Source organism: Elephantulus edwardii, unplaced genomic scaffold (genome assembly GCF_000299155.1).
Source record: "Elephantulus edwardii isolate Elephantulus edwardi_28Jun2011 unplaced genomic scaffold, EleEdw1.0 scaffold00015, whole genome shotgun sequence".
NCBI lineage: Eukaryota > Metazoa > Chordata > Mammalia > Macroscelidea > Macroscelididae > Elephantulus > Elephantulus edwardii.
Window position 1 is genome coordinate 5,086,227 of NW_006399765.1, and position 23,504 is coordinate 5,109,730.

At 57.0% G+C, this 23,504-nt stretch overlaps 1 protein-coding gene across 1 annotated transcript in view; it reads right to left on the reverse strand.

The window, feature by feature from the left end:
* Positions 1-2,486: 2,486 nt before the first annotated feature.
* Positions 2,487-23,504, reverse strand: part of LOC102855005 (chromosome unknown open reading frame, human C20orf112) — a 146,061-nt gene continuing 125,043 nt past the window's right edge. The window contains exons 6-11 of the mRNA XM_006881435.1: positions 10,778-11,055; positions 8,456-8,641; positions 8,179-8,370; positions 7,846-7,968; positions 7,252-7,453; positions 2,487-3,227 (exon numbers count right to left, since the gene is read on the reverse strand). Coding sequence (XP_006881497.1) covers positions 3,007-3,227; positions 7,252-7,453; positions 7,846-7,968; positions 8,179-8,370; positions 8,456-8,641; positions 10,778-11,055 — 1,202 coding nt within the window. The 3' untranslated portion in view covers positions 2,487-3,006. The remainder of the gene's footprint in view (positions 3,228-7,251; positions 7,454-7,845; positions 7,969-8,178; positions 8,371-8,455; positions 8,642-10,777; positions 11,056-23,504) is intronic.

A 23,504-nucleotide genomic window follows, 5' to 3' on the forward strand; every position in this document is an offset into this window, starting at 1 on the left:
CTGGTGAGATATTTTACTATATTGTAAAAAGTTTTACAAAAAATTACAAATTAAAAGTATCAACCCTCTGAGTTCAAAGCAGCATTTTGAAAATGAACTTGGTAGTTAATCCTATAACCACCCCTGGTCATAAGTGGCCCTTTGGGGAATAAGGATGGGGTTCTGCCTGTCTGGAATCCTCGACCATCTTCCAACCCCTGCCCATTCCCTTCCCCTGACACTGTCTGCTTGTGCAGGTGATGATGGTGAAATGGGATTTCGGATGGGTTACACGTGCTGTCTGGTTTACTAGATGATCCAAGACCAAATTCCCACTTCTCTCACTTCCCTCTCCTCCTGGGACCTGCTCTTGCACATCCCCATCTCAATTCCGATCTCAATGGTGGACTGGCACCCTGAAGCCATCCACAGATGCTGCTGACGGGCAGGCCTGGGACACTCCCCCAGTGGGAGAAGGCAGGCCCTGGAGTGGGGTGGGACCAGCTCGGTGCTAAGCCAGGAGGAGAGGGAAGGGGGCCACACTGTTACCACAGAAGCATAACAGAACAAGTTCCCTGACTGAACCCGTGAGTGGAATCCTATTTCCATGGAACATGCTCCTGAAGCTGCCATCGCCAGGGCCCCAGGTGCAGCACCCCTGACAGGGAGCCCACAGGAGAGGTGGGGCTGATGGCAGATCCAGTGTCCTGGAGTGGCCGCTGGGTGCCCTGAAGGGCTTTCCCTACTGGCAACCTTTCTCTAAAACAGGGGACCTATGCTCTCCTGCTCTTAGTACTGAGGCAGCTGGAGGTGGTGACAACAGCTTGAACTCAGAAAACTTTGACTTCAAACTGTACAATAGCTTATGTGGCAGATCTAGGAGTGAAATCCCTTGTGTGGGGCAGGGCGCCCCTCCCCAATCTTTCTCACTCCTGTCTGCCTAGAAATGCAAACCACTGGTGTCTCACATGGGTACTGCCTCTGGGAGGAAAAATGACACGTGAAGCAATTGAGAACAAGAATTCTAAGGCGGCGATTGTCTCTGCCATTTTTTTTTTAACATGAAGATTTTCACAAATTGCCTGGGGTAACATTTTGCAAAAGATCTACTGATAACTTCATAGTATTGTTCACACACAAAAATAAATATTTACACAAATTCAAATGTCCGGGAATAAGTCGGAGTGGCATGGGGCTGGGCAGGTGGGTGGCGGGGCTTCAAGAGGGGCTGCGGGCACTGGAGTTTGTGCTGTGCTAAGGGTGCGTCTCGGGGATCCTGGCCCTGACCGGAGTGGAGGCCTGGAAACTGGTCAGATGGTAGGAAGGCAGAAGGTGTGTGGCTAGGTGGGGTGTTGGAGGCCACTTGAGAGAGAAAAGACCACCCCACCCTTTAGAGGGCTGGAAGCAAGCTTGGGGTGGGGGCACCCTAACTTTCTAACACCCACAGCTCAGTCCCAGATCCAAGGCAGGTTGGGGCATCCACACTGTCCCCCTCCCTCTGAGGGATGTCTGCCACGTGCCGGAGTCGTGGCCTCAGCAACCACAGGCTGCAGGAGAGCTGGCTTGGAATGGGGGGGGGGGCTGCCTGCCCTAGGACCCAGTGGCTCTCTGTGGCTACTGTCTTGAGGGCTGCGGTCCCCACTCCCCAGGGATCTCTGCTTGGAGGGGGGAAGGCAACAGAGGGGCTCTGCCACCTGGGCAGGGACGGGCAGGGTGGCGCCTGTGCGCACCGCGGGCCCGCGGGTCATGGCTACAGAATGTGGTGCGTGGAGAGGCCCCGGGCCTTCTGCGGCCCGGGGAGTCCCTGGTTTTAGCAGCACTGGTAGGTATTGCACTGAGCAAGAGGAAGTGCCTATCAGGGAGGAAGGAAACCAGGCCAGCCTTGCGTGTTGCCCTTTTTCACACTCCAGGGATTATGGGTTTGTTCCAGGACTGGGGCCTCCAGAAGGGCCGGTCCCAGTGCACCCAAGTGGCTTCTCCACTTTGGTTGACAGTCCCTTTATCCAACACAGGGCAAGGAGCCAGCACCGCAGTGTCCCAGAGCGCAGCAGTGCCTGTCCTCCCCCTGAATAAATGGGCCCTTCTCAGCAGGGGGTCCCAGGACCCTCAACTGTGGGAGCAAGATTAGGGCAAAAGGCCCTGCTGTCTGGCTTGTCCCCTAGAGCAGCTGAGAGGACAGGGCCAGGGGCTGCAGGTGGCAGTTCCCCCGGCAGGCCCCCACCTCAGCTCCTGGACCTGCAGTCTTCTGGACTTACCTCCCAGGCAGGCAGACACTGTGCAGGGGAGAAGGGGACAGCCACTCGGAACAGGCTCAGCGCACGTCCTGGAAAAAGCCCACGCTGGAGTGTGAGGTAGAATACGGGTGACTGTGGGGCTGGGGCTTCCAGAGCATGGGGTGGGGGCGCCTTGTTTGTTTTTGCTTTGCAATGAGAGGCCCTCCTGCGCGAACAGCAGCCCCTTCAAGGGGTCGCTGTGCGTTCTGAGGGCCACCTGGCCCCGCAGGCCTGGCCCACGTCAGTGTAGTGCTATGGAATGTTAGGTCACAGGGACACACCTTTCTGATCAGACAGACACAGACTGGCAATCTGTACAAACACAAAAGAATCCGTTTTCAGAAAAATAAATTACTAAGGGTAGAGGAAGAGAGGGTCCACTTTGCTTTTCTCAATAAATATGCAATTCTGCTCACCTAAGACTTGCAAGGTAAATTATCTGGGGCAGGATTCTAACATCAGGGTCCACAAAAGTTATCCTAGACAGAGCTGCGGCCCAGCGCCGAGTCAGGCGCCCAGCCTGTCCAAAGCTGCCCGTGGCCTCTTCCAAGCAGGGCAGAGCACCCGTGTGGCGAGATTCCCAAAAACCAAACAACAAAAAAAGTGTCCTTGTGCCCAAAGTCTCAGGTGCTTGGAGTGTGGCTAGAAACAGCTTTTTGGGATCCCACCTCTCAAGAACAAAGTGTACCAACTGGCGAGGCAGGATGCCGGGTCCAGGCGGCCTCCTCTGCGGGCCTGTGCACTCCGGGTGCGGTCAGTTCTGCTGTAAAATGAGGTTCTCTAGTTCGTCGGCGGAGCGCAGGAGGAAGGCGGCGGACTCCCGGTAGCCAGCGATGAGCTGCCGCACTGCACTGATCTCCGTGGGGCTGAGCTGGGCGGTGGGCATGGTCCTGCTGGTGCTGTTGCTGGAGGGCGTGGGGGTGGGCGTGGTGGAGGTGGTGGAGGCCCCGCCTTTCATGCTGAGGTCTGTGGGCCCTGCGGAGGGAGAGGGGTTGAGGCGGCTGGAAGGGCGACGTGTCTTGGTGCCAGCTAAGGGACAGGCCCTGGACTCACTGTGGTTGTCACCCTCGTGCCTGGACGGGGTGGGGGGGGCAGCAGGTGCAGGGCTTGGAGGGTCTCATTAAATCCTTCTCATTGTCACAGCCTACTGTTTGCCACCAAGTGGGAATCAATGCATAGCTGGCTCCAGCAGGTTTTCAGACAGTAAATCGCACAGGAGATGCTTGCCTAGCTTCCTGCAGAGCAGCAGGTGGATTCGAACTGCATGCCTTGGGAACTGCAGTGCAGCTTCTTACCACCAGGCCACCAGAGCTCTCCCAGCCTAGGGGGTAAGGAACTGAGCAGCCAGCCCAAAGGCAGGTGATTTGAATCCATCCTTCTCAGGAGAAAGATAGGAAATCTCCTTCTTTGCAACTTACAGCCTCTGAAAACCTGCTGTAGGGTCATCTATTAGTGGGTTCCAACTTGACAGCATGTAACAACACTGCCACGCAGTGACAGGTCTGGGAGGGTGACTGAGGTCTGCCCAAGATCACAAAGAATGTGTGCATGGCAGCTCTGCATTTGGAGCATGCGGTCCGGGACAAGGGACGCAGTGCCCTGGCACCAAGCACACCCCTTTCTCTGAGACCGGTTAGATAGATGATGCTCCCCTCCTGCTCCCAGCACCAGCGGCACTGGCAGCCTGGGCAAAGGGACTGCCCTCTCCTCCTGGCCTGGCTGCAGCCCTGACTCTCGACATGCCTCCCCCAAAGACAGCAGGCTGGGGGAGTGGGGCCAATCCCTCAGGCAGGCTCTGTGTGCGGAAAACCCGGAGTCCTCCAGGGTGGAGCCACCAGGGGCCAAGGGCAGCAGCAGCAGCCACCTACACACCACCTCGCAAGGGCCCTGCTGAGCTGCAGGGCAGGGAAATGGGCCACCTTCCTGGCAAACTGGGGGGAAGGGGCACCCTTGCAAAGGAGAAACCAACAGTGCCTGTGAGGAAGAGTGGGGTGAGTCAAACCCCCCTTCTGAGGAGCCTCGGGATCTGGAGTCCTCTTACTGTGAATATTCTTTGGGCCAGAAGATAGCGGCCCCAGTGAGAGGGGAGGATGGGAGCGCTGGGCCAGGTCACAGAGGTCTGTCTGAACTCAGCGCCTCTTTACTCTTCAATGGTGGCAGCAGAAGGAATGTGAGGTTACTGGTGCATGCTGGGGGTGGTGGGGTCACCAGGCCCTGTCTGCTCAGCCTTTGGGAGGTTCGCTGGCAGTGGGATCAGATGAGCTTGGATTCAGTGACAGGCACTGCCTTTGTCACATGCAGCCACAGAACAAGGAGGCTGTCACAAGGGCCTGCGGAGAGGAGCCTGAGCCTCGGTCCTCACCAGTTTCAGGAGACCCGGCTCCGTATGCCAGCCCCTTAGGAAAGGGCTCCCAAACGGGGTTTGGAATTTCCTGACTGGCATTTGAAAAGTGTTCCTACAAGATGCCCAGCAAGCAGCCAGCCGAGAAGGGAAGATCGCGGCGTAGGTGGGTGCTGGGGCTTTTCGGGGGCAGCCTCCCTGGGTCTCATCCTCCCCACTGGGCCCTCACCCTGCTTTCTCATGTGAGTGTGCGAGGCTGTGCCTGGCCGCCCTCCCACAGCTGTGGGCTCTGCTGGCAGCCAGCGTGGCAGCTCTGCTGTGCCATCGAGATGCTCGTGCTCCTGCCCGGGAAGTCGTGGAGACCAGCGGTCATGGCTGAGAAAAACCAAGGAAACTCGACTCCCACCACAGCCAGGCTGGCGCGTCCCGGGGAAGAAAGCTGGAGCGTAAGATGGGACGGCGCCTCGCAGGGGTGTATTTCCTCCAGAGACTGGACGTCAAGGAGGATGCCCTAGGGCTGGCTCCCTCAGGAATGTCCTTGGTACTGACAGCAAGGAAGTAGCTACGTCTCTTAAAAATCAAGTGCAGAAGCTAGGAGTGGTGCTGGGGTTTGGGGTACAGCAAGCAGTGGATTCCAGTGTTAGGGAACCTGGGAGTAGGGCTGGCCTGTGGCTCTGGGAGGGTGAGGGAAGGGTCTCGCTGGTTCCCTGTGGGGTGGCTTTGTGCGGCGAGGTCCCATGATCCCTGGCTTCCCCTTTCCTGCTTCTCCTTCGGGCTGTGGTGAAGCCCAGCAAGGAGATGGTATCCTGGCCGCCAGTCTGATCTGGAGGAATCTTCACAGCCCTGCTCTAGCGACAGCTAGACTCGGGTTTGAGTGACTTGGGAATCACCGGGTGGGCAGGGGAGTCCCGAGTGGCCCAGCACCCCAGGCAAGACCAGCAGGGTCCAAGTCCATCTAGAGAGATCACGTCTCCAGCTGACACTAATGAGCAAAGCGGGGTGCTCTGAGCCAGCCAGAATCGGCTGTGAGAACGAGGTGCCAGCTGAGATCCAGAGGGCTGGGCACTGTGGGCTGCTCTAGCTCCACCCCTGGATGAAAATCCAGATTTAAAAAATGTTCTTTGGGTCAAGACATACTTGGGTTCACAGGGCACAAGCTGACCCAGGGACCTGACTTGGAAGGAACCAGGGGAGCCCACAGATGGGAAATGAAGGCCCTGGATCACGTAGAAGTGGACCTTCCAGCAGATGTAAAGAGGCCCCATCCCGGGGGGAGGCCAGGGGACCCCAGATCTCTTGACCTTTCCACAGGCTCTGCTCGTCAGGACTGTCCAGGGCAAAGCTTTCCCTTGGAGGAGAACTGTTCCCTGGGACAGGGGTGCCCCTGGCTGCAGGCGGCCCGATGGCCTTAGCTTCAGGGATTAGGGCCAGGCAGCCTCTTCTTTCAGGTTAAGAGGCATTAGGGAGGGATGAGAAGTTAAGCCTGGGTAGGATGCTCCAGGGAGCTGGCCCTCCTTCCAGGGCCCTCAGGCCTGAGAGCTGGGGCGGGGAAGGGGACCAGGCCCCTTTTGCCCCACCTGGAATAAGAATAGTTAAGGGATCCTGAGGTCCTGCAGCCAATAAGGGCTTGAGGGGGCCTCTTAGGCTTGTTCATTGTGACTTAATTCCTGGGGTGGGGGGAAGGGGCGTGTGGTGGTGGTGTAGGGCCTCCCTCCAATCTCAAGCGGCCCCTTGGTATCACCCTCATGTTTCTCTTCATGCCCTCTCTGACCCCAGGGCTCTGACCCTTGCCCCCTCCCCATAGTGAAATCTAATCAGTGCAGGTGGAAGTGTGGCCCTCCCTTTGCTTCAAACCCACCAGCCTCCACTGTACGCAGAACAAAACCCAAATGCTGAGCCCAAGAGGTCACAGGTCCCCTCTTCACTCCCTTCCCCAGTCCTGCTCCAGAGCCATCTGCATGCAGTCCACCAGCCCCCCAACTGAGCCCCACTCTGACTCCTGCTACGCCGGGGCCCCCAGCACAGCAACAACATCTCTGTCTTGGGTCAGTATCTCTCCAGGAACAGCTCCATCTATGTCGGTTACCTGTGCTATTATGGGCACAGAGTTCAGGGAATGGATTTTGACCATCAGTCACTCCTGAGGACTTGGAAGTAAGTGGGTGCCGAGGTGAGGGCGTGGACCGAGGCCCCGCACAAAAGGGGGCCTAGGGAGGGGTGTCACCTGCCCAGAGTGCTCTGGACCAGGCCTGGATCAAGTCCTCGTTCTGCCACCATCTCAGTGTGACTCAAGCCAGTGGCTCAGTCACAGAGTGGAAATGGGGGGGTCCCCAGTCCCATCTTTGGCGAGGTTAGAGGGGACCAGCACAGGTGAGCTCTCTGTCCGCAGTGACCTAGCTGTGGCACAAAGTCCCTCAGGGAGCGGGACCCGGGAGACGCTGCCGCAGTGCCATGCAAGAGGCAGTGGAGCCAGGGTCCCTGGGGGTGACAGATTCCCCTTGGTCTGTTTCAAACTTACCACATCTCTGATGGTCAAGGTCTCCAGAGGGGCATTCTAGGGTCCCTTTCCTCCCTTGCCTCTGATCTTTCCACCAATGAAGAGCACCTCTCCTGCCTACCCTGCCCGCTGGCCCGGAGCTGGTCATGGCATCCACTCACCATTACTGTGATTTCCTGTTTGGAGGGACGCAGAGGGCTGCAGGTTGCTGCCCAAGGCCCCGTAACTGCGGTAACTGTAGTTGAGGCCGCCGTTGACGTACACGGGGTCCTGGGAGTAGGAGGAGGGTGGCAGTGAGTACGTGGAGTGGGTGATGGCTGCGGAGTCCCGGGAGTGCTGCTTGTCCAAGGCTATGGGCTCGTCCTGCAGAGGGGACAGGGTGGCGCTGGACGTGAGGCGGACGAAGGTCCCTGAGACCTGGGCTACGTGACTTGTGGAACCCTGTCTGCTCCATCTGCCTGGTTGTCAAGATCCCTGGGCTCCTTTCACTTCTCAGTGAGGCAGACCCGCCCAGTCACTGCCCAGCTGCAGAGGCTTCTGGGATGAAGACAGGAGCCCGCTTCTCTGCCTTCAAGGCTCATGGTAATTTGGCTCCTCCCACCTCCTCCCACCCCTGGCACTGCTCTCCTGGACTTGGGTCATGTGGGGAGCCCTCCTGCTCCCAGCCCATCACAGCTCCCACTGCTCAAACCCATCTGCGCTTCGGCCTCCCCAGCCACTCCAGGCTGGCACAGAGAGGCGCTGGGCAGCCGTACCTGCGAGGACTGGTAGATCTCCAGGCGCATCCTTTTAGCTGCTTTCCTTGTCTCGCTCTCACAGGCAGCGGCCAGGATGTTCTCAGCCATGGCAGAGGTCAGGTGGGGAGGAGTGGGTCTGGTCTGGGGCAGAGGGGAAGGAGTCAGTGCGGGGCTCTTGCTGGCCCGAAGGCAGACAGGCTGGGCAGCCTCGGGTCAGGCTCAGCTCTGATCAGTAACAGTATGGTTACAGGGTCTGTCTGTGCCTTAGATCCCACCTTCTGGAAACAGGGATGGCCACACCTGCTTTCCTGGGAGAGTGGGGGGAGAAGTCTGGGGTGGGTGCCGGCTCACCATCTCCATGCCGTTCTTCTTCATGCGCCGGCAGGACTTGAGGTACGTGCGGATGCGCTTGCGGGCTCGCTCCTGGAACTCGGGAAACTGCCGGCTGCACGACTCGATGATGGCCTGGATCTTCTCCTTGGGCTGCTTGGAGATGGGCACCATGCGGTCCAGGTTCTCGTCCACAAAGAGACGCACGAACATCTGCAGGGGTGTGTGTGTGAATCCAGGCCTGGCCGTGGTCCCCCACCCCGGTCACCCGCCCGCTTCCACCGGCTGCCACGCTCACGTTGAAGGCCTTGAGGCGCTCGGGGTCCATGCCCTCCGAGTCGTTTATCTTGTCATTGTCCTCGTGGTCATCATGGTCATCGTCGTCCTCATCCGCGGTGGGCACCCTGCCCACGGTCAGGTCCTCAGGGCAGCCGCTGACCTCCGTCTTGATGGAATCGTAGCTTCCAGAGCTGTAGGGGGGTGACTGGAAGAGGGCAGAGGGGGCGTCAAGCCAATGCCACGGGGGCTCCAATGGGATCTGCAGGTGACACGCCTGGGGACTGATGGCTGTGAGCCTCCACACAAATCTCATTCCATCACTGGTGACGAGGACACAATGGAGGCCCCCCAGGTGTGTGCAGAGGCCCGGGTTCTCAGGAGGGGCCTGGCGGAGGGGGTGAGCGTGGACTCAGTTGGAGGGACCTGTTGCTCTGCTCAAGAGAAAGGCCACTATGTCAATGATTCCCACCAGCCAGCCTCTCTGCCTCCTACCAAGAGCTGTCTGGCTTTGGGGTTTTCCTCCCTGATCCCTAAGGGGCTGTCACCCCGAGTTGACAACTGAGCTGTCACCGCAGCACCAAGTGTGCTGTCTACTAGAGAAGAGGAACAGATGGGCAGGAGGGGACAGCCAAGAAGGCAGGACAATTATACAAAGTATGCTCCAGCTGCTCTCTGGCCAGGGGGCCCGTCTGTTCACCTCTGGTTCTGCCCATGAGCCCCAGTGCAGTGTACAGACCAGGGAGAGGGAGCCCCCAGGCCCCCAGACTATGGAGAAAAGGGCCAGGCCTTCCAGGTCCACTCACCAGCTCCTCCTGGCCAGCGCCCGCTCAGGCCTCTCTGTCCTGTCCCCCATAAACACATGTCCCCTCATCCTCTGCTTCCTTGCCCTCATAGCCCTGTCCCTACGCTCCTGCTCACTCTGGGGAGCACATTCATTTGTCTTCTAGGAAGCTCACACCTTTAGTATGTCTCAGCTTCACTCGTTTGACACTGACAAGCCAGTGTCCTGGAGACACTGTCCCTGTTCTCCAGGAGGTCAGCATCTGGCAACTAAATTGGCCTAGCAAGCCAACAGCTGTCCAGTCAGCCCTGGGATGTGGCAATGCCAGGGGCCCACAGTGCCTCTAGAGCAGCAAATCAACGACAGCTGACACCAGACCACCCACAGAAGCTCACGCCCCCTTCCCAAGATGCTCTGGCATCTTGCTCTCTAACTTTTCTCGTCACAGCCACAAGCCACACGTAAGGGTCAGCCACGCAGCTGTACTATCCTCAGGGTCCCCTCAACTTCTCTGGTCATGTGAGCGTTTCAGAGGGGTTCCATATGGCAAATTGGTGGCTCTGCGACCCTGGGCAAACTGTAGTGCCCAGCAAGCAAGTCCTCAGTCAAATGCTCTTCCAGGTCAGAGGAGTTAAAAGTGGAACTCCTGTTCTGTTACTCCATGGCCCCCAAAGTCCTGGGTGGCAGTGGCCAGAGGGTCCCACTGGGCCAGCTCCTTTCTAGCCCTTTGCTCACTGAGGACAGCAGCTAAGCCTGCCCCTGGTAGGGTCAAAGGTGAGGGACAGTGCCTCTCTCAGCTTGGCTCCCATGGCCAAGAGGGCACAGACCAAATGCTAGTGAGCCTGTGGTGTCTGAGGCCAGGCAAGCACCCCCTCTGCAGGAGACATGGGGCCCAGGGAGGGGAAGGCCCTGTCTGGGGGTACAGGATGTGGGTGTGTCCTCCTCCTGGTGGGAGACAATGCCCCTGGACCTCAGGGGCCCCCAGCCCCTGGAAGGCCGAGAGGTGGAGGCAGGCTCACAGGGAATCCCAGGAAGCAGGTGGGGCTCTGGCTGCCCTGCCCACCCCTTCCTCATCCACCTTACCTAGCTGGGTGGGAGTCTTGTCCACCCAGAGCCTGAGCCCACCCACAAAGGCCCCATCCTCCTCTGCGTCATCTGTAGAATGGGAGCACAATGCACTGGCCTGACATCTGTTCTGCTCTCTGTGTGCAGGTCACTGGGCAGGTGAGACTTTGTGTGGGTGGTTTTGTGCAAAACAAGGCCACTAGTGATTTGTGTCACACTTCTTCATCAGCCCAGCCACTACCACCTCCACCAAGGGGAGGTCCATCAAGCCCACTGCAGAAATGGGGAACCATCTCAGTGAAGTAGGGGGGCTGGCTCAAGGTGAGGAAAACAATACCACAACAGCCCAGGCCACCACCCTGACCTGGTGTCACACACAGTGGCCATGCACACCATCATGCTTGCCTCACGACACCCTACAGTCCATGGAAGGAAATGGTGCCCCCGCGCTGGGGGACACTGCCCACCCTCCCGCCCACCCACTGCCCCACACACCTCGGGAGTGGTCTTCACCCCGTACTTGACACGACTCCGCAGCCCATCAGCGCTGCAGCTGTCAGAGGGGTAGGAGGGTGTGCCGAGGGCTGTGCTCGGGGGCAGCTTGTCACACAGGTTGATGGGCTGGTCCTCGGCGGTGGCAGTGAAGTCCATGGGGGCCACGGCTCCGTTGCCATTCATTTCGGGGAAGGCGGGGTCACCCTGCGTGCTGCTCGATGTGGACGGGTTCAGGGTGGATGAGCCATTGCCGCTGCCACTTTCAGAAGAGGAGTCATCTGGAAAGAGAGGCCTGGGCGTGAGGGCTCACCAGGCCCCTCTGTCCCCTCATGGACTCCTGCCTCCCCAAACACCCCTGGGTAGGTGAGCTGTTTGAAGCTCTGAGAGGCACAGCCTCACCAAGACGTGCTAGCTTCCTCTGCCAGAACAGCAGGCGAGAATGTGTAGGCATCAGGGTTCCCCTTCTGCACCTGAACCTCAAAACAGCACATCTGGCCTCAGGGGCTGACTGGATAGTTTACCAGGCTTTACCTGCCAGAGGTCTCTGAACGCTGCTGCACCCATTCCAGCTTCCCACAAGGGCCCTCTTCTTCCATTTCTCCACAGCCTTGCTTCTTTGCACCCTAACTCTCTTGAACTCTTAAATTTCTCTTGCTTGGAGGGAGGTATGGATCGGCTGCTGAAGACTCTGCCGTGCCACCTCCCATGTGGCCCACGCACAAGCACAGTGCGCCCTCGACCTGCCTGCTGCGTGTGGCCATGTGACCCTGGGGACCTCGGCCAGGGCTGCAAAGCCTCTGCACCTCAATGGGCTGCCCCTGCTGCCTTGAGCGCTGACAACTTTGACAAGGCGCTGCGGAGCGCGCCCCCTGCTGGCAGATCCCGGCACTGCGGAGAGGACCTGGAGGAACAAACTTTAGGGCGATTTATCAGATTCTGATGAAGCCCAGGCCCTCTCCTCGCCGTCCCAGCCCGCAGGTCTGTAAGGCTGCAGGATCAGCAGAGGAAGCAGCAGCAGATGCTAAACTCGGGCCCCAGGGTGGATGTCAGGAGAGTGTACCCCATGGTCTGGGGCACCTGGTTCCTGGGCAACTCTGCACGTGCACCCACTGTTGGTGAGGGTGGAGAGCGCGACCGTGAGCTCTGACCACCCCTCTGCCCAGAGTAGGGTCGCGTGGGACTCCACCCCCACCCACCCACTCAGCCAGAAGATTATGAAGATTTAGTCCCCGTGCTGGGCACTGGGCACGCGCGCCTCCTGAGCGTCCCCATGGCGACTGAGAGGCTCCAGCGCCTCAGCCAATCCCTTGCCTCCCTGCTGCCGGGAGGGCGGGGTCGAGTTGCCCATCAAGCAGCCAGGCCCCGGGCAGAGGGGGATGGGCAAGGCTGCAGCACAGGGCACCCCTCCCCCTCAGCTGCAGCAGGTCCTCTGGGCCAGGCAAGCCTCCTCCTTCTCCTTTCCTTCCTCCTCCTCCCGGCAACCTGGCTCCGCTGCATCCTTCTGCAAAGCGGCTCAAGGCTCCGCTTACCCCACCCCTCCAATCAGCCCGCAGCAGAGAGCAGAGTCCCCCAGGTTAGGCTGGCCCCCGCTACCTCCTTGACCTCGCTGCATGTCCCTCCTCCCCCTCCTAACTCACAGATGGGGCTGGCTTTCTTCTAGCAAAATCTGCAGCACCGGAGCATTTGTAGATGGAACAAGCTACCAGCAGCATTAACTGAGCACCTACTGTGTGCTAGCTCTGCTCCAGATTGGGACATAGAGCCGTGATGCCAATCAAGGTGCAGGCCTACTGTGGGACTACAGAGGACCATCACAGAACCCTGTGGGGGGCTCAGGAAGTGAATCAGAGGAATGGGGCACCCACCACCTGCCCCACAGCTTCTCATATCACACCCCTCTGGAGTCCAGCCTCCAGGGTTGCCCTCTTGTCTTCAGCACTGGATTCCCATGATCATACTCCCTTTTACATTACAGGCCTGATGATCACTCTGGTGACCCCTGCACCCCCCCTGACCTGAGGCCTGCTTGATATGGCTACCACAGGGATGTGCCATCTGCTTGCTGTGGTGCTTCTAGCTCTGCCCATTGTAATTGGCCTTCAAGGCCTGGCTGATGTTGCCTCCTCAGGGCCGGCCTCCTTCGTCTCCTTTCCCAAGGACAGAGGATCTCCTAGCCCTGACTTCAGCCTTGGACCCTTCTGCCTGGGCTCCAGCATCCTAGATCCGTCCTTCATATCTCTTCATGCCTGGCAAAGAGTCAGCCCATGGAGCTGCCCACTCCCCATTAGGCCAAGGCCTGTCACCATAGCTGAGGCCCTGGGTTCTCAGCCAGGAAGGGCAAGGAGGGACATGCCAGCTGATAATTTAGGGTGAGTGTGAGCTTTAGGGGCTGATTTTTGGTCCAAGACCCTCAACAAGACAGACTGACACAATGACTACAATTGGGTCAAGCATATCAGAGATGATGAGGACGGTACAGGATAGGCCAAGGTTCAGATCTGTTGTCCATGGGGTCGCCACGAGTCACGGTCAACTGCATCTAACAACATCATGATGGGAAGGTGGCCAAGGTGCACACCCAGGCAGTTCTGCCCCCTTAGAAACTGCACTTCTGGGAGGTGTAACTTCCCACCTGCCATCACCATGCACAGGGCACTGGCTAGGCTACGCTAACCTCATGTTCCTCTTCTGAAAGAGGTGAACGGCTAGGAAGCCCAATGAGTACTGTGCTCACTACAGGCAACCATCACTGTGCCCACCACTGCTGGTACCATGCCCAAGGCACCAGGTGCAATGCCACACCATGTCCAGGGCCCTAGGCAGCTTCCTACCCCCTGCCCTGAGACCAGCCTTTCCCTGGAAGGACCCCTGTCTTGTGGCTCCCACAGTAAGCAGCACAGCACAAAAGGGTTAAGTGTTGCTGATGATGCAAAGGGCACTCCAGGGCCCGGGCTTCCCAGCTGCCACACTCTCCCCTCACCAACGCCATGCCCACAGGATACCTGGTTGGGAACAATAGGCACTGAGCTAAGGTGGACACTTTCTTTGTCTTGGCTGCCACCCTCATCTGGTAAGGGATGAAGCAGATGGGGGAAACCTTGAGCCCTAGATACAAGGCTCTGAATTCCAGGCTTGGGAGAGCTCATCTCCAGCCTCACATGGCTGGGTATTCTAAGATTTCAGGGGGGAAAGTCAAAAGAAAGAAATTTATAGAGAACTAAAGAAAATATATAGAAAATATAAAGAAATAAATATTTAGGGAGCTCTGGTGTAAGACGCCACACTGTCAACCCTAAGGCACACGATTCAAATCCACCAGCTGCTCAATGGGAGAAAGACTGGACATCTATCTGAGAGTCAGCTATGAGTCGGTTCTGACTTGCCAGCACATAACAATGAGAACATACAAAGATTCAGATTGCAAAATGGTGTTGTTATGTATCACTGAGTTGGAAATCACTCATAGCTGGCTCCCCATCAGGTCTTCAGAGGCGGTAAGTCGCAGGATTGTCCGAATACTGGTGACTAATCTCCACTGTATGGAACGAGCCTGCCAACAGGCCCCTTTACAGGCTCCATTCGCTGCTGCCCCTTGGACCTGCCAGGCCTCTCACCCTCATGCCACTTCCCAGGGTGACAGGTAAGGCTAGCCATGCACCAGGGCTCACATCAGAAGGAATAAGGAGTCTTACGGGCCAGAGTGCCTCCTGCACCTCAAGGTCCTCCCTTGAGGCTGTACTTGGGCAGCCCGCAGCCTGACTTTCCTCAGCCTGACCCAAGCCATCCAGAACCACAGGGCGCTAAACAGAGAGGCTTAGGAACAGAAGACACCCTGGCCTCCGTAAGCCTCAGTTCTTTACTAAATGTACCGTACCAGGTGGAGAAAAGTGGAGATCAAAAAAAAAAGAAAAGAGAAAGAAAGGTGGGGGGGGGGGAAAAAGGTGCAATCCCTAGAGTCCACACTTCACAAATTCTCTATTGTGTACCCAAACATGCTTCCTGGAATGGAATGCAAGCTTCTCGGGGCTTCTGAGCATCGTACAGTGCCAAGGCTGAGGCATGGACCCACCCTTGGAGGTTCTGGAGGAGACCTGCTCAGAACACCCTGTTCAGGGAAGCCCCCTCCACACCACACCTCTGTAAAGATACCAGGCAGGTTGGATGAGGTCTGGCCTGTGCAGCTGGAGGTGGGAGAAGAAGCCACAACAGGAAAAAGCTGGGTGGGCCTTGGATCTTTCGAAGCCACAGGACCCCAGCTGGCGCAGGTGGTTCCCAGTTGGGGCAGCTGAGACCCTGGCTTTGATTTCATGGACTGAGGTCCAAGCAGGGGCGTAGCTGCTGAAAACAACGCCTGAGGCTATAGTTTTAAATTTGCTGAGTGATTTCATACGGGTGGCCATGGAACCTGCCATGGCCAAAAGAAACTGCTCACGGGTGGTGCCCCTTACTTAACATGCCCCATTAGTTACCCTTCTGGTCAAACTTCCACGTGGGAGCCAAACTCTCTCCCTCGGGGCCCCAGCCCTCCTAGCAACCCCACACTTGTGTGCACCGGGCCATTGCACACACCACACCCCCTTTTTTTTTTGGTTCTCATTGCTTGTCGCCTTTCCACACAATGTTGCAACGTTATCTGCACAATAAGACCAGCCCCCTGCACCCTCAGACTTTTTAACTTATTTCTTTAGAGTGACTAGTGTATTGTCACAGTACCATTAGTTTTTAGGGTCTGCGCTTGGACCCCATGTGAGTTGCCCCAGTCCTGAAGACCCAAGGACTTCACAGCAAGGCAGTGGTGGGGGTGGGGTGTGGCTGGCCACTCCTGCCTCCCAGAAACCCCATCCTTTCCTCTGGTTAGGGAACCCTGACTCTTTCGGGGTTGGCGGGTGAATATGAACCACAGACTGGCCAATCAGCATAGTCCCTCCCTGTTGGCTGGTGGCCACATGATCCACACTGACCAATGAGAACTATTTCTCACAGGGACTGGGGCTGAAGCCCTCTCTAGCCCGGGGCAGCTGGACAGGAGGCCCATACTCAGAGAAGCAGCGCTGTGACCCTGGTCCAGACAAAGCCCCAGTGGCCTTGTTAGGGCTCCTAGAACTGAGGGCAGAGAAGGCGCTAGATTATCGGGTTGTGGGCGCCAGTCATTTATTTCCTCATTGCTGAAGCTGGTAGGAGGCAGGCCTACATCACATGGTTCTGGCTCAGTCTTTGAGTAATCCCCGGAGCCTGAAGCAGGGCCCTGTGCTCACTGTGCCCCCAGCCCCCAGGCCTAGTGCCCATGGGAAGGGCTACCACAGGGCTCAGGGGTGGAGAGTTCGCCTATCACTGTTTGGAGAAAGACGGAGCAGAGCACGATTTTAGACGGGGACAAGCCAGGTTCTGATTTGATCGAAATGCTTCCTTTTCTCCCTTGTCCTCCAAAAATTGTGATTTGAATGACATACACCCAAGCCCATGCCCTCAGGGAACATGGCTGGTGACCCAGGCCCAGGCTGTCTGCATGACCTTGTGCATGGCTACCTCCTAGCTGTTCTTATCTACCACTGGGGAGTTGCCTCTGATGCCCTTTAGGGTTCCGAGACTCTCTGACTGCGACAACTCCCTGCTGGCACCCTGAACTTGGCATCAGCAGGGGGGTGAGGTAGGAGCTGGCCGTCCTGGTGTGCAGAACCGAGTGTAGGCTCTGCTGGACCTCCCCAGATCTGGAGCTGGCATGGATTCTGAGGGTGTCCAGGCCTGGTGGCCCTCATGTCCCTGCCTGGCCCTCATCTGCACTGCTGTAACAGGAGACCAGCCTGCCAGACACAGGCAGTGCACACAGGGTGTGACTGCCCATCACAGGGCTGGAGAGACCCTGGCCTCTGGTGCTGAGGGAGGGAGGTGGGGGGTACTGAGGAGACACAGGAAGTATCCAGGAGATCTCCCTCCCGGAGTCCTTCTAATAAGCTGGACCTTCCAGCTCTACAGAGGGCAACTCCCGCGCCAGGCAGGACTGGTGCCCACCACCTGTGCCGGAATGCCCACAGGCAGGAAAAGACTGCCATGCCGGCGATTTTAACGTGGGGCAACGTGCTGCTATTCAAATGTGGGAATTAGTGATGAATGGGGGAAATTGTTCCTCCCTCTGTCCCGTCTCCAGAAGGAGACAAAAACCCCTTTTACCTCAGCAAACAATGCCCTTATGTGGGCGCCAGCGTGCCCCACAGCCCTCACAAGCCCAGCTCTGTGCAAGCCACCAATCGCCACACCGGACTCTGGGGCCACGGACAGCGCTGCCCTCTCACGGTGGTGGCCGCCCAGCTCCGGGTGGCCCAGAGTGCGGGCTGAGGGCCTTCCCTGCCTGCCTCGACCTCAGGCTCCCATCACACCAGCCAGGGGAGAGAGAGGGTGGGGCCTCAGTAAGTCACACAGCAGGAGCAGAGCAGTGGTGGGAGGCTGGGACAGGGTTTGGAGTCACGTCGCATCCAGGTTCGGTTCCGGGGACTTTAGGCCCTAGGACAGCCCACAGAATTGGTGGCCTCTGGAGCTGCAGCGAGGGGACTGCCCTGTCCTGAGCTGGGTGTCTGCACCTCCCCAGGCTGGCCTGCCTGCTGGCAGTGCTGACGAAGGCCAGCGTAGCCTGTTTACACGATGCATAGTTCCAGGGAGCGCCAGGCTCCTACCAGGAACCAGGAGGGGTCGGGTCCAGAGGGGGGACACTGAGATGGTGAGGCAGCACTGCTGAATTTGAGTCCTGCACGATGCACCCCTCCAAGCCTTCTGCCCAGCTGTTCACCTGCATGCCCTCTCCCTCCCCCGGGTTCCCAGGGACCACCCAGGCCCTGCTTCTGACTCCTCTCTCCAGCCTGGCACCTCTCCTCCAGAGCACCTGTCTCCTCAGACCTGGTGACTCAGTGCCCTGGTGGCGGGCATTCCTGTCCCAATCTCTCCTTTTGTGAGTCACGTCTTAAGCAGGTGCCAACACTAAGGGCCCTCAGAGCCTAGGGCAGCTCTGTCCAATAGCAAGAGGGGAAGGCGAGCCATGGGTGGGATTTTTAACCTCCTGGTAGCCACGTTAGACAAAGGGAAGAGAAACGGTTGAAATTCATTTTTTAATGACATATTTTATTTCACTGGGTTTATGCAAAAATGTTATTTTGACACGAAAATTGGTCCCAGGTAAAGGATTATCGTGGCATTTCACATCCTTTATTTCACGCCATGTCTCTAAAAGGTGGTGTAGAGCTTGTCTGTACAGCACACCCGCAACAGTACGGACCCATCTCAAGAGCTGTCTCCACATGTGGCTGCTGGCGGCTACTGTACTAGCACAGACCTAGACTGTCTTTAGTTTCCTGCCAGAACTGAAATAGGGAACTCCGATAGTCTAGTGGGTAAGGAGTTGTGCTGCTAACCCAAAGGCAGCCAGTTCACATCCACTGGCTGCTCTGTGGGAGAAAGATGGGCAATCTCTTCCTGTGTGATTTACAGCCTCTGAAAACCTGCTGGAGGGTCAGCTATGAACTGGTTCCTATTTGACACCTATGAATTTTGAGGTTTTTTTAGTTGAAAATTGAAATAATTTCTTTCAGTGCAGGACTCTGGTGTACTGATCACGCAGCTAACGAGAGCTCTGGGCTCGGGGTGGATGGCGAGGGGGGTAGTGGCTGCCCTGCAAGGTGCTGCCTTGTGGCAGGTGACAGGAGCTTCGAGCAGGACTAAGGGCAGGCATGGGGGACAGGCATCACCTTTGGTGGATGCCAATTATGTGTCAGGAGCGGTGTGCCAAGCACTGGGCACACCTCACCATGCCTGATTTTCACAGCCTCCCTTGGAAGCAGGCATCACCGGGGGCGTGCAGGCTCCCGGAGGGGCCCCTTCTGCACTGGTCACACAGTAGTTAGAGGCACCATCCATCCCCTGGTGCCCCTAAGCCTCCTAGAAAAGTTGTCTCTGAGGCCACCTTCCTCTAGGTCTTGGTTTGCCCATCTGTACTATGGGGCCATGTGGCACCCCCAACTCCATCGTGCTTCCTAGAGCCCCTCCCCAACTCATCCTGGCTAACTCTTCCCAGGGGAGCCACCACTCCCTGTAGCAATGGTGGGGCTGTGTCTTCCCACCCTCACCTCCCTGTGCACAGCTCCTGGTGGTGCTCACAGCCCCACCCCCAAGCGAGCAAAGAGGGAGCCTTTGGTCACTGTGTGTGGGTGATTCACGGGGCAGGGCCTCCAAGGGGCCCCTGGCCTGCCCTCTGCCAGGCCTCCCGGAAGCCAGTCGGGGTTCGGTGCATCTCAGTCATTAGGTCAGGGTGATGATGCCAACGTGGCCGCAGTCACTTCCTGGTTCCTAGGCAAGCTGCCCTTGGACAGGCTCAAGGCGGCAGTGCCCTCTCCTAAATGCACCCCTCCTCTGCCTCACTCTTCTCCAGGCCAGCAGGGTCTACTCATAAAGGGTCAGCAGTGGCTGGGGACTGCATGTGCTCTGGGGTTGAGTGGATGAAGGCACAGAGGGCCCAGGAAACAAGATCCACTGCACCCTGGCTAATCTTTCAGGGTGTGTGGGTGAGGGGCGCTCCCCTCTGCCTTTGCCAGCAGGTAAACCTCAGGCCCCAAAGCATGTCCTCACCAAGTGTTCTCACCAGGCATCTGGGGCCCAGGGAGCCGACCTTGCAGCTGAGACAAGGGCGGTGTGTGAGGCCCTGCTCTCAAGATAAAGGGATCCCTCAGTACTGTCTCCCAGCCTCTCGTTCTGTGGCATCGGGGCCAACACAGCCCAGCATTGTCTGTGCCGCCTGCAGCCCAGCTGGTGATGGGCATTTTTCTGCAACCTGGGACTGTAAGGGCTTGGGGCCCAGCTCTTGGCTCCAGGAGGAAGTGAGACTGAAAGAGCCTGTTCCTCTCCATCTGGTATATATGATTGCAGCCTTAACCAGGAGCCACTAGTTCTAGAAGGAGCCAGTTCCAGCCTCACCTCAGCAAAGTCAGTTCAGGGGGATGAACAGGGTCAGGATCCGCAGGGCACGAGGTGGGAGAAGGCTAGTTTTCAAGAGGCCTGCGAGCATGTGAGCAGATGTGTGACATCATTAGCCAGAAGAGAATTGCAAATGGAAACCACAAGGAGATACAGCTTCACACTCAACAGGGCAATCGAAATTATTTTGAAAAGAAAATAATAAGTTTGGCAGGGATATGGAGGAACAAGAACCCTCATGCATTGCTGGTGGGAGGATAAAATGGTGCAGCCACTGTGGGAAGCAGCTTGGTGGCTACTCACAGTTACTACACTTGGCTGGTCGCCCAGTCTGTAGCGAGTTGTATGGCTAATCCAAAGATGGGGCCTCTTTAGAGGTTCAAATCCACCAGCAGCCACCTGAGAAAAAGTCAGGCAATCTCCTCACGTGCAATTTACAGCCTCTCAAAACCCACTAGAGGGACAGCTATGACTCGGTTCCAACTCCATGGCAATGAATGGGGCTTATCGCCCCCACATTCATAAAGTTAAAGAATTGCATCTGACCTAGCAACTCCCCTCTAAGGAGTACACCTCAGTGACCTGAAAATAGGTGCTCTGTGTTCACAGCAGCAATATTTACAACAGCCAGAAGGTGGAAACAGCCCACATGTCCTTCAACCAATCAATGGCTTAAACACACACACCAAGGACCATTATTCCACCATGAAAGGGGATAAGTTGGGATACATGATCCCGAAAGGGGTGAGCCTTGAAAACATTATTTTAAGTGAAAGAAGCCAGACACCAAAGATCCCACTTACACAGACTACCTGAGGAGACACCCACAAAGTCAGAAAGCAGATGAGAGGCTGCCAGGGGCAGTGCTGGTGGTGGGGGTATGTAAGGAGTGACTGCTTGTAGGCAGAGGTTCTATCTGGGGTGACGGAGAACATATGGGAACAGATAGTGGTGACAGCTGCCCAATACTGTGAATGTAATTGATGTTGGTGAACTACAAACGTAAAACAGTTCAATTGCTAGTATTATGTTATGTCTGTTCTACTTAAGAGGCCATCCCAGGAAGGCCATGGTAAAGAGGCCACAGTTCTCCTCCGACATGTCGGTGACTCTCACCTCTGGTGGTGGGAAAGTTGCTACAAACCATCCCAGGACAGGTCACAGTGGGGAGGCCCCTCAGGAGAAGACTGTTGTTGTTGTTAGGTGCTGTCAAATCGAGTACAACGCATAGTGACCCTTTGGCAGATCTGAACCCTGACTTATCCTGTGTCATCCTCACACTTCCAGACACACTAGAACCCATTGCAGCAGTCACCATGTCAATCCACCTAGTAGAGGGTTTTCTTCTCTTTTGTCAATAATTCACCCTTCTGAGCATCATGTCCCCCTCCAAGAAATAGCCCCTCCTAGTAAAATGCCCAAAGTATGTAAGGTGAAGCCTCATCATCCTGGCCTCCAAAAAGCACTCCAGCTGTACCATCTCCAAGTCGTATTTGTTTGGAAGGAGCCAAAGCCTAGACAAGTGATAGAGTGACAGGTCTGAGCCTGCATGGCCTGCCCCCAACTCCTGCTTGCCCTTCATCCCTGCCAGCCAGCAGCCCGCTCCTCGATGCCCTGCACCCAGGAGGTACACTGAACAAATTTACAGCGGCTGCTTAGCTGGGTCCCAGTTAGCCAGCTCCAGGGACAAGGTCTGCAAAGACTTGGGGTCCCTCTGCAGGTCCCTGAAGTCTATGGGTGGGGAGTGGGACAATCCCCCATCCCCGTCCAGAGGAGCAGAACTCCAGAGGGAACACAGCAGGGACATCATGTGGCAATGAGGGAAGCATGTGGAGAATGCTGTGGTCAGGACTGTATGGAGCTCCTGGAGAGAGAACTTCTGGGAGAACTGGAGAGACCAGGACACAAGATAGGTGACTGAGGGAAGGGTTCTGAAGAGCTGAGCAGGTGAAAAAGAGGACTTTTTGCCCTTTCCAGGAAAGCTCTTGCAGTACCCAGCCCCTGAGCCTGTGGGTGCCACCTGCCCGTGACCCCTGAGGCGTGGCCTCAGCACAGCCTTGCACTAGTGTGGTCACATAAATATCCTGACAGCTCCAATGACCAAGCAGCCACTGTGCATGCCCTGACTCTCCAGAAGGCCAGTGGGGAGGGTGCACTGTTCTCGTCTGACCACTCAGACCCAGGGTAAGCCTCACAGCAAGGAGAGAGTGGACATAGGACCTGGCCTGGGTTGCTCTAAAGACCTACCGAGGAGATGGGAAGGTGAACAAGCAGAGGAGTGTTCCCTAGGTGGCTGCCTCGTTTGCATTTCCGAAAGATGCTACCGGAGGGTAGCAAGATTCAAGGGGCAGGGCACACCAGGGCAAAGGCTCATAGCCACCTACAGGCAGAGGCTGGGGCTCAGAGACAGCGAACAACTGAGGACCACACAGCAGCTGGGCAGGGGAGGGCAAGGCAGGGCTACTCAGGATGGTCCAGAGCAATCCCACCCAGTTGCCCTCATTTCTCCCCATGCTCCAGACCCTCGTCACATGGCCTGGCTGTGGCCACCCTGTCTTGTCTCTCTTGAGGTCATAGGGAGGCTCTGGACAAATTACCAGAGAAGCCCCAGCCCAGGCTCCCTTCTCTGTCCCCGGTCGCTAGCAGCCATTAGCTGCTCGAGTACCTTTTCCATGGAGGGGTCCGGGCACAGCATACCCTTGTCCTTGGACATGGGGTACTCTCTGCAGCCCCGCTTTATACTCCTAACAAACTGGAATCTAAATGTCCTCCATGAGGTGGACAAGGGAGATGCTGGCCCCGAGCTGGGCAAATGATGTCCCCTCCGAGACATCTCCTTCTCCTCGGGGACAAGGACAGTCACAGTGCTCAGTCCGTACGTTGTCACCCAGCGTTATCAGCTTGGGGCTGGGTTTTCAGAGGGGTCAGGAATGGAGGACCTGTGATCACCATCATCAGCGTAGGACAGAAAGATGGTTGGCAGAGGACAATGGTCCCATTATGTTATTTTCATTTGTTTTTAAAAAACATGACACTTTGGTTGTATGCACAGAACAGTTTATATAAAATATGCCCCTATATAATTGGTATTGTATCCGTTTTCTTCCATCTCTTTTTTTTTTTATTCTACGTTTTCTATAATAGACACACCACTTGTGACGGGGTCGGGAGGTGGGGGAGGAACATGATCCATTTCTACAGACTCGCCTCTGCCCTCCCAAAGCCTGTGGCTGGGCAGGGATCTGTTTTCCACACGCCTGTCCCTCTCCACCCAACCGCTGCCTCCTCAAGGCAGGGACTGGCTTATCTTGCTCGCCTCCCTCCAGGCCCTCAGGCCTGAACAGGGAACCCTGCCTGTCAGAGGTCTCAGGATGACCAAGCCCAATGAAGCTTGGGGATAGGGAAGGCCCAAGTCAGGGGAAGGCCTCACTGCTTCTGTCCCTCCCGGCATGGGGTGATGGGCCCTGGAGGTGGAAGCAAGGCCCACAGTCACCAAACCTTCTGGCTGCAGGAAAGAAGTGCCAGCACCATGTCCCCTGGAGGAAGGGGAGCTCTGGGGCCAGTGGGGCAGGAAAAGCCTCTTCATTTAAGAGGTCTTGCTCTCTCAGCTCTGTCTGGCCCGCTCCACGGACAGGCCAAGGGCTGGAGCAGCACCCTCTGCTCTCTCCTGGTGCTGGCTTCCTGTCTGGCCTCCTGTCTGCCTGGGAAGTGAGTAACGTCCGCTCCCCGCCCCCAGCATCCCTTCTGGAGGCCAGGCCTCACACTTTCCGCT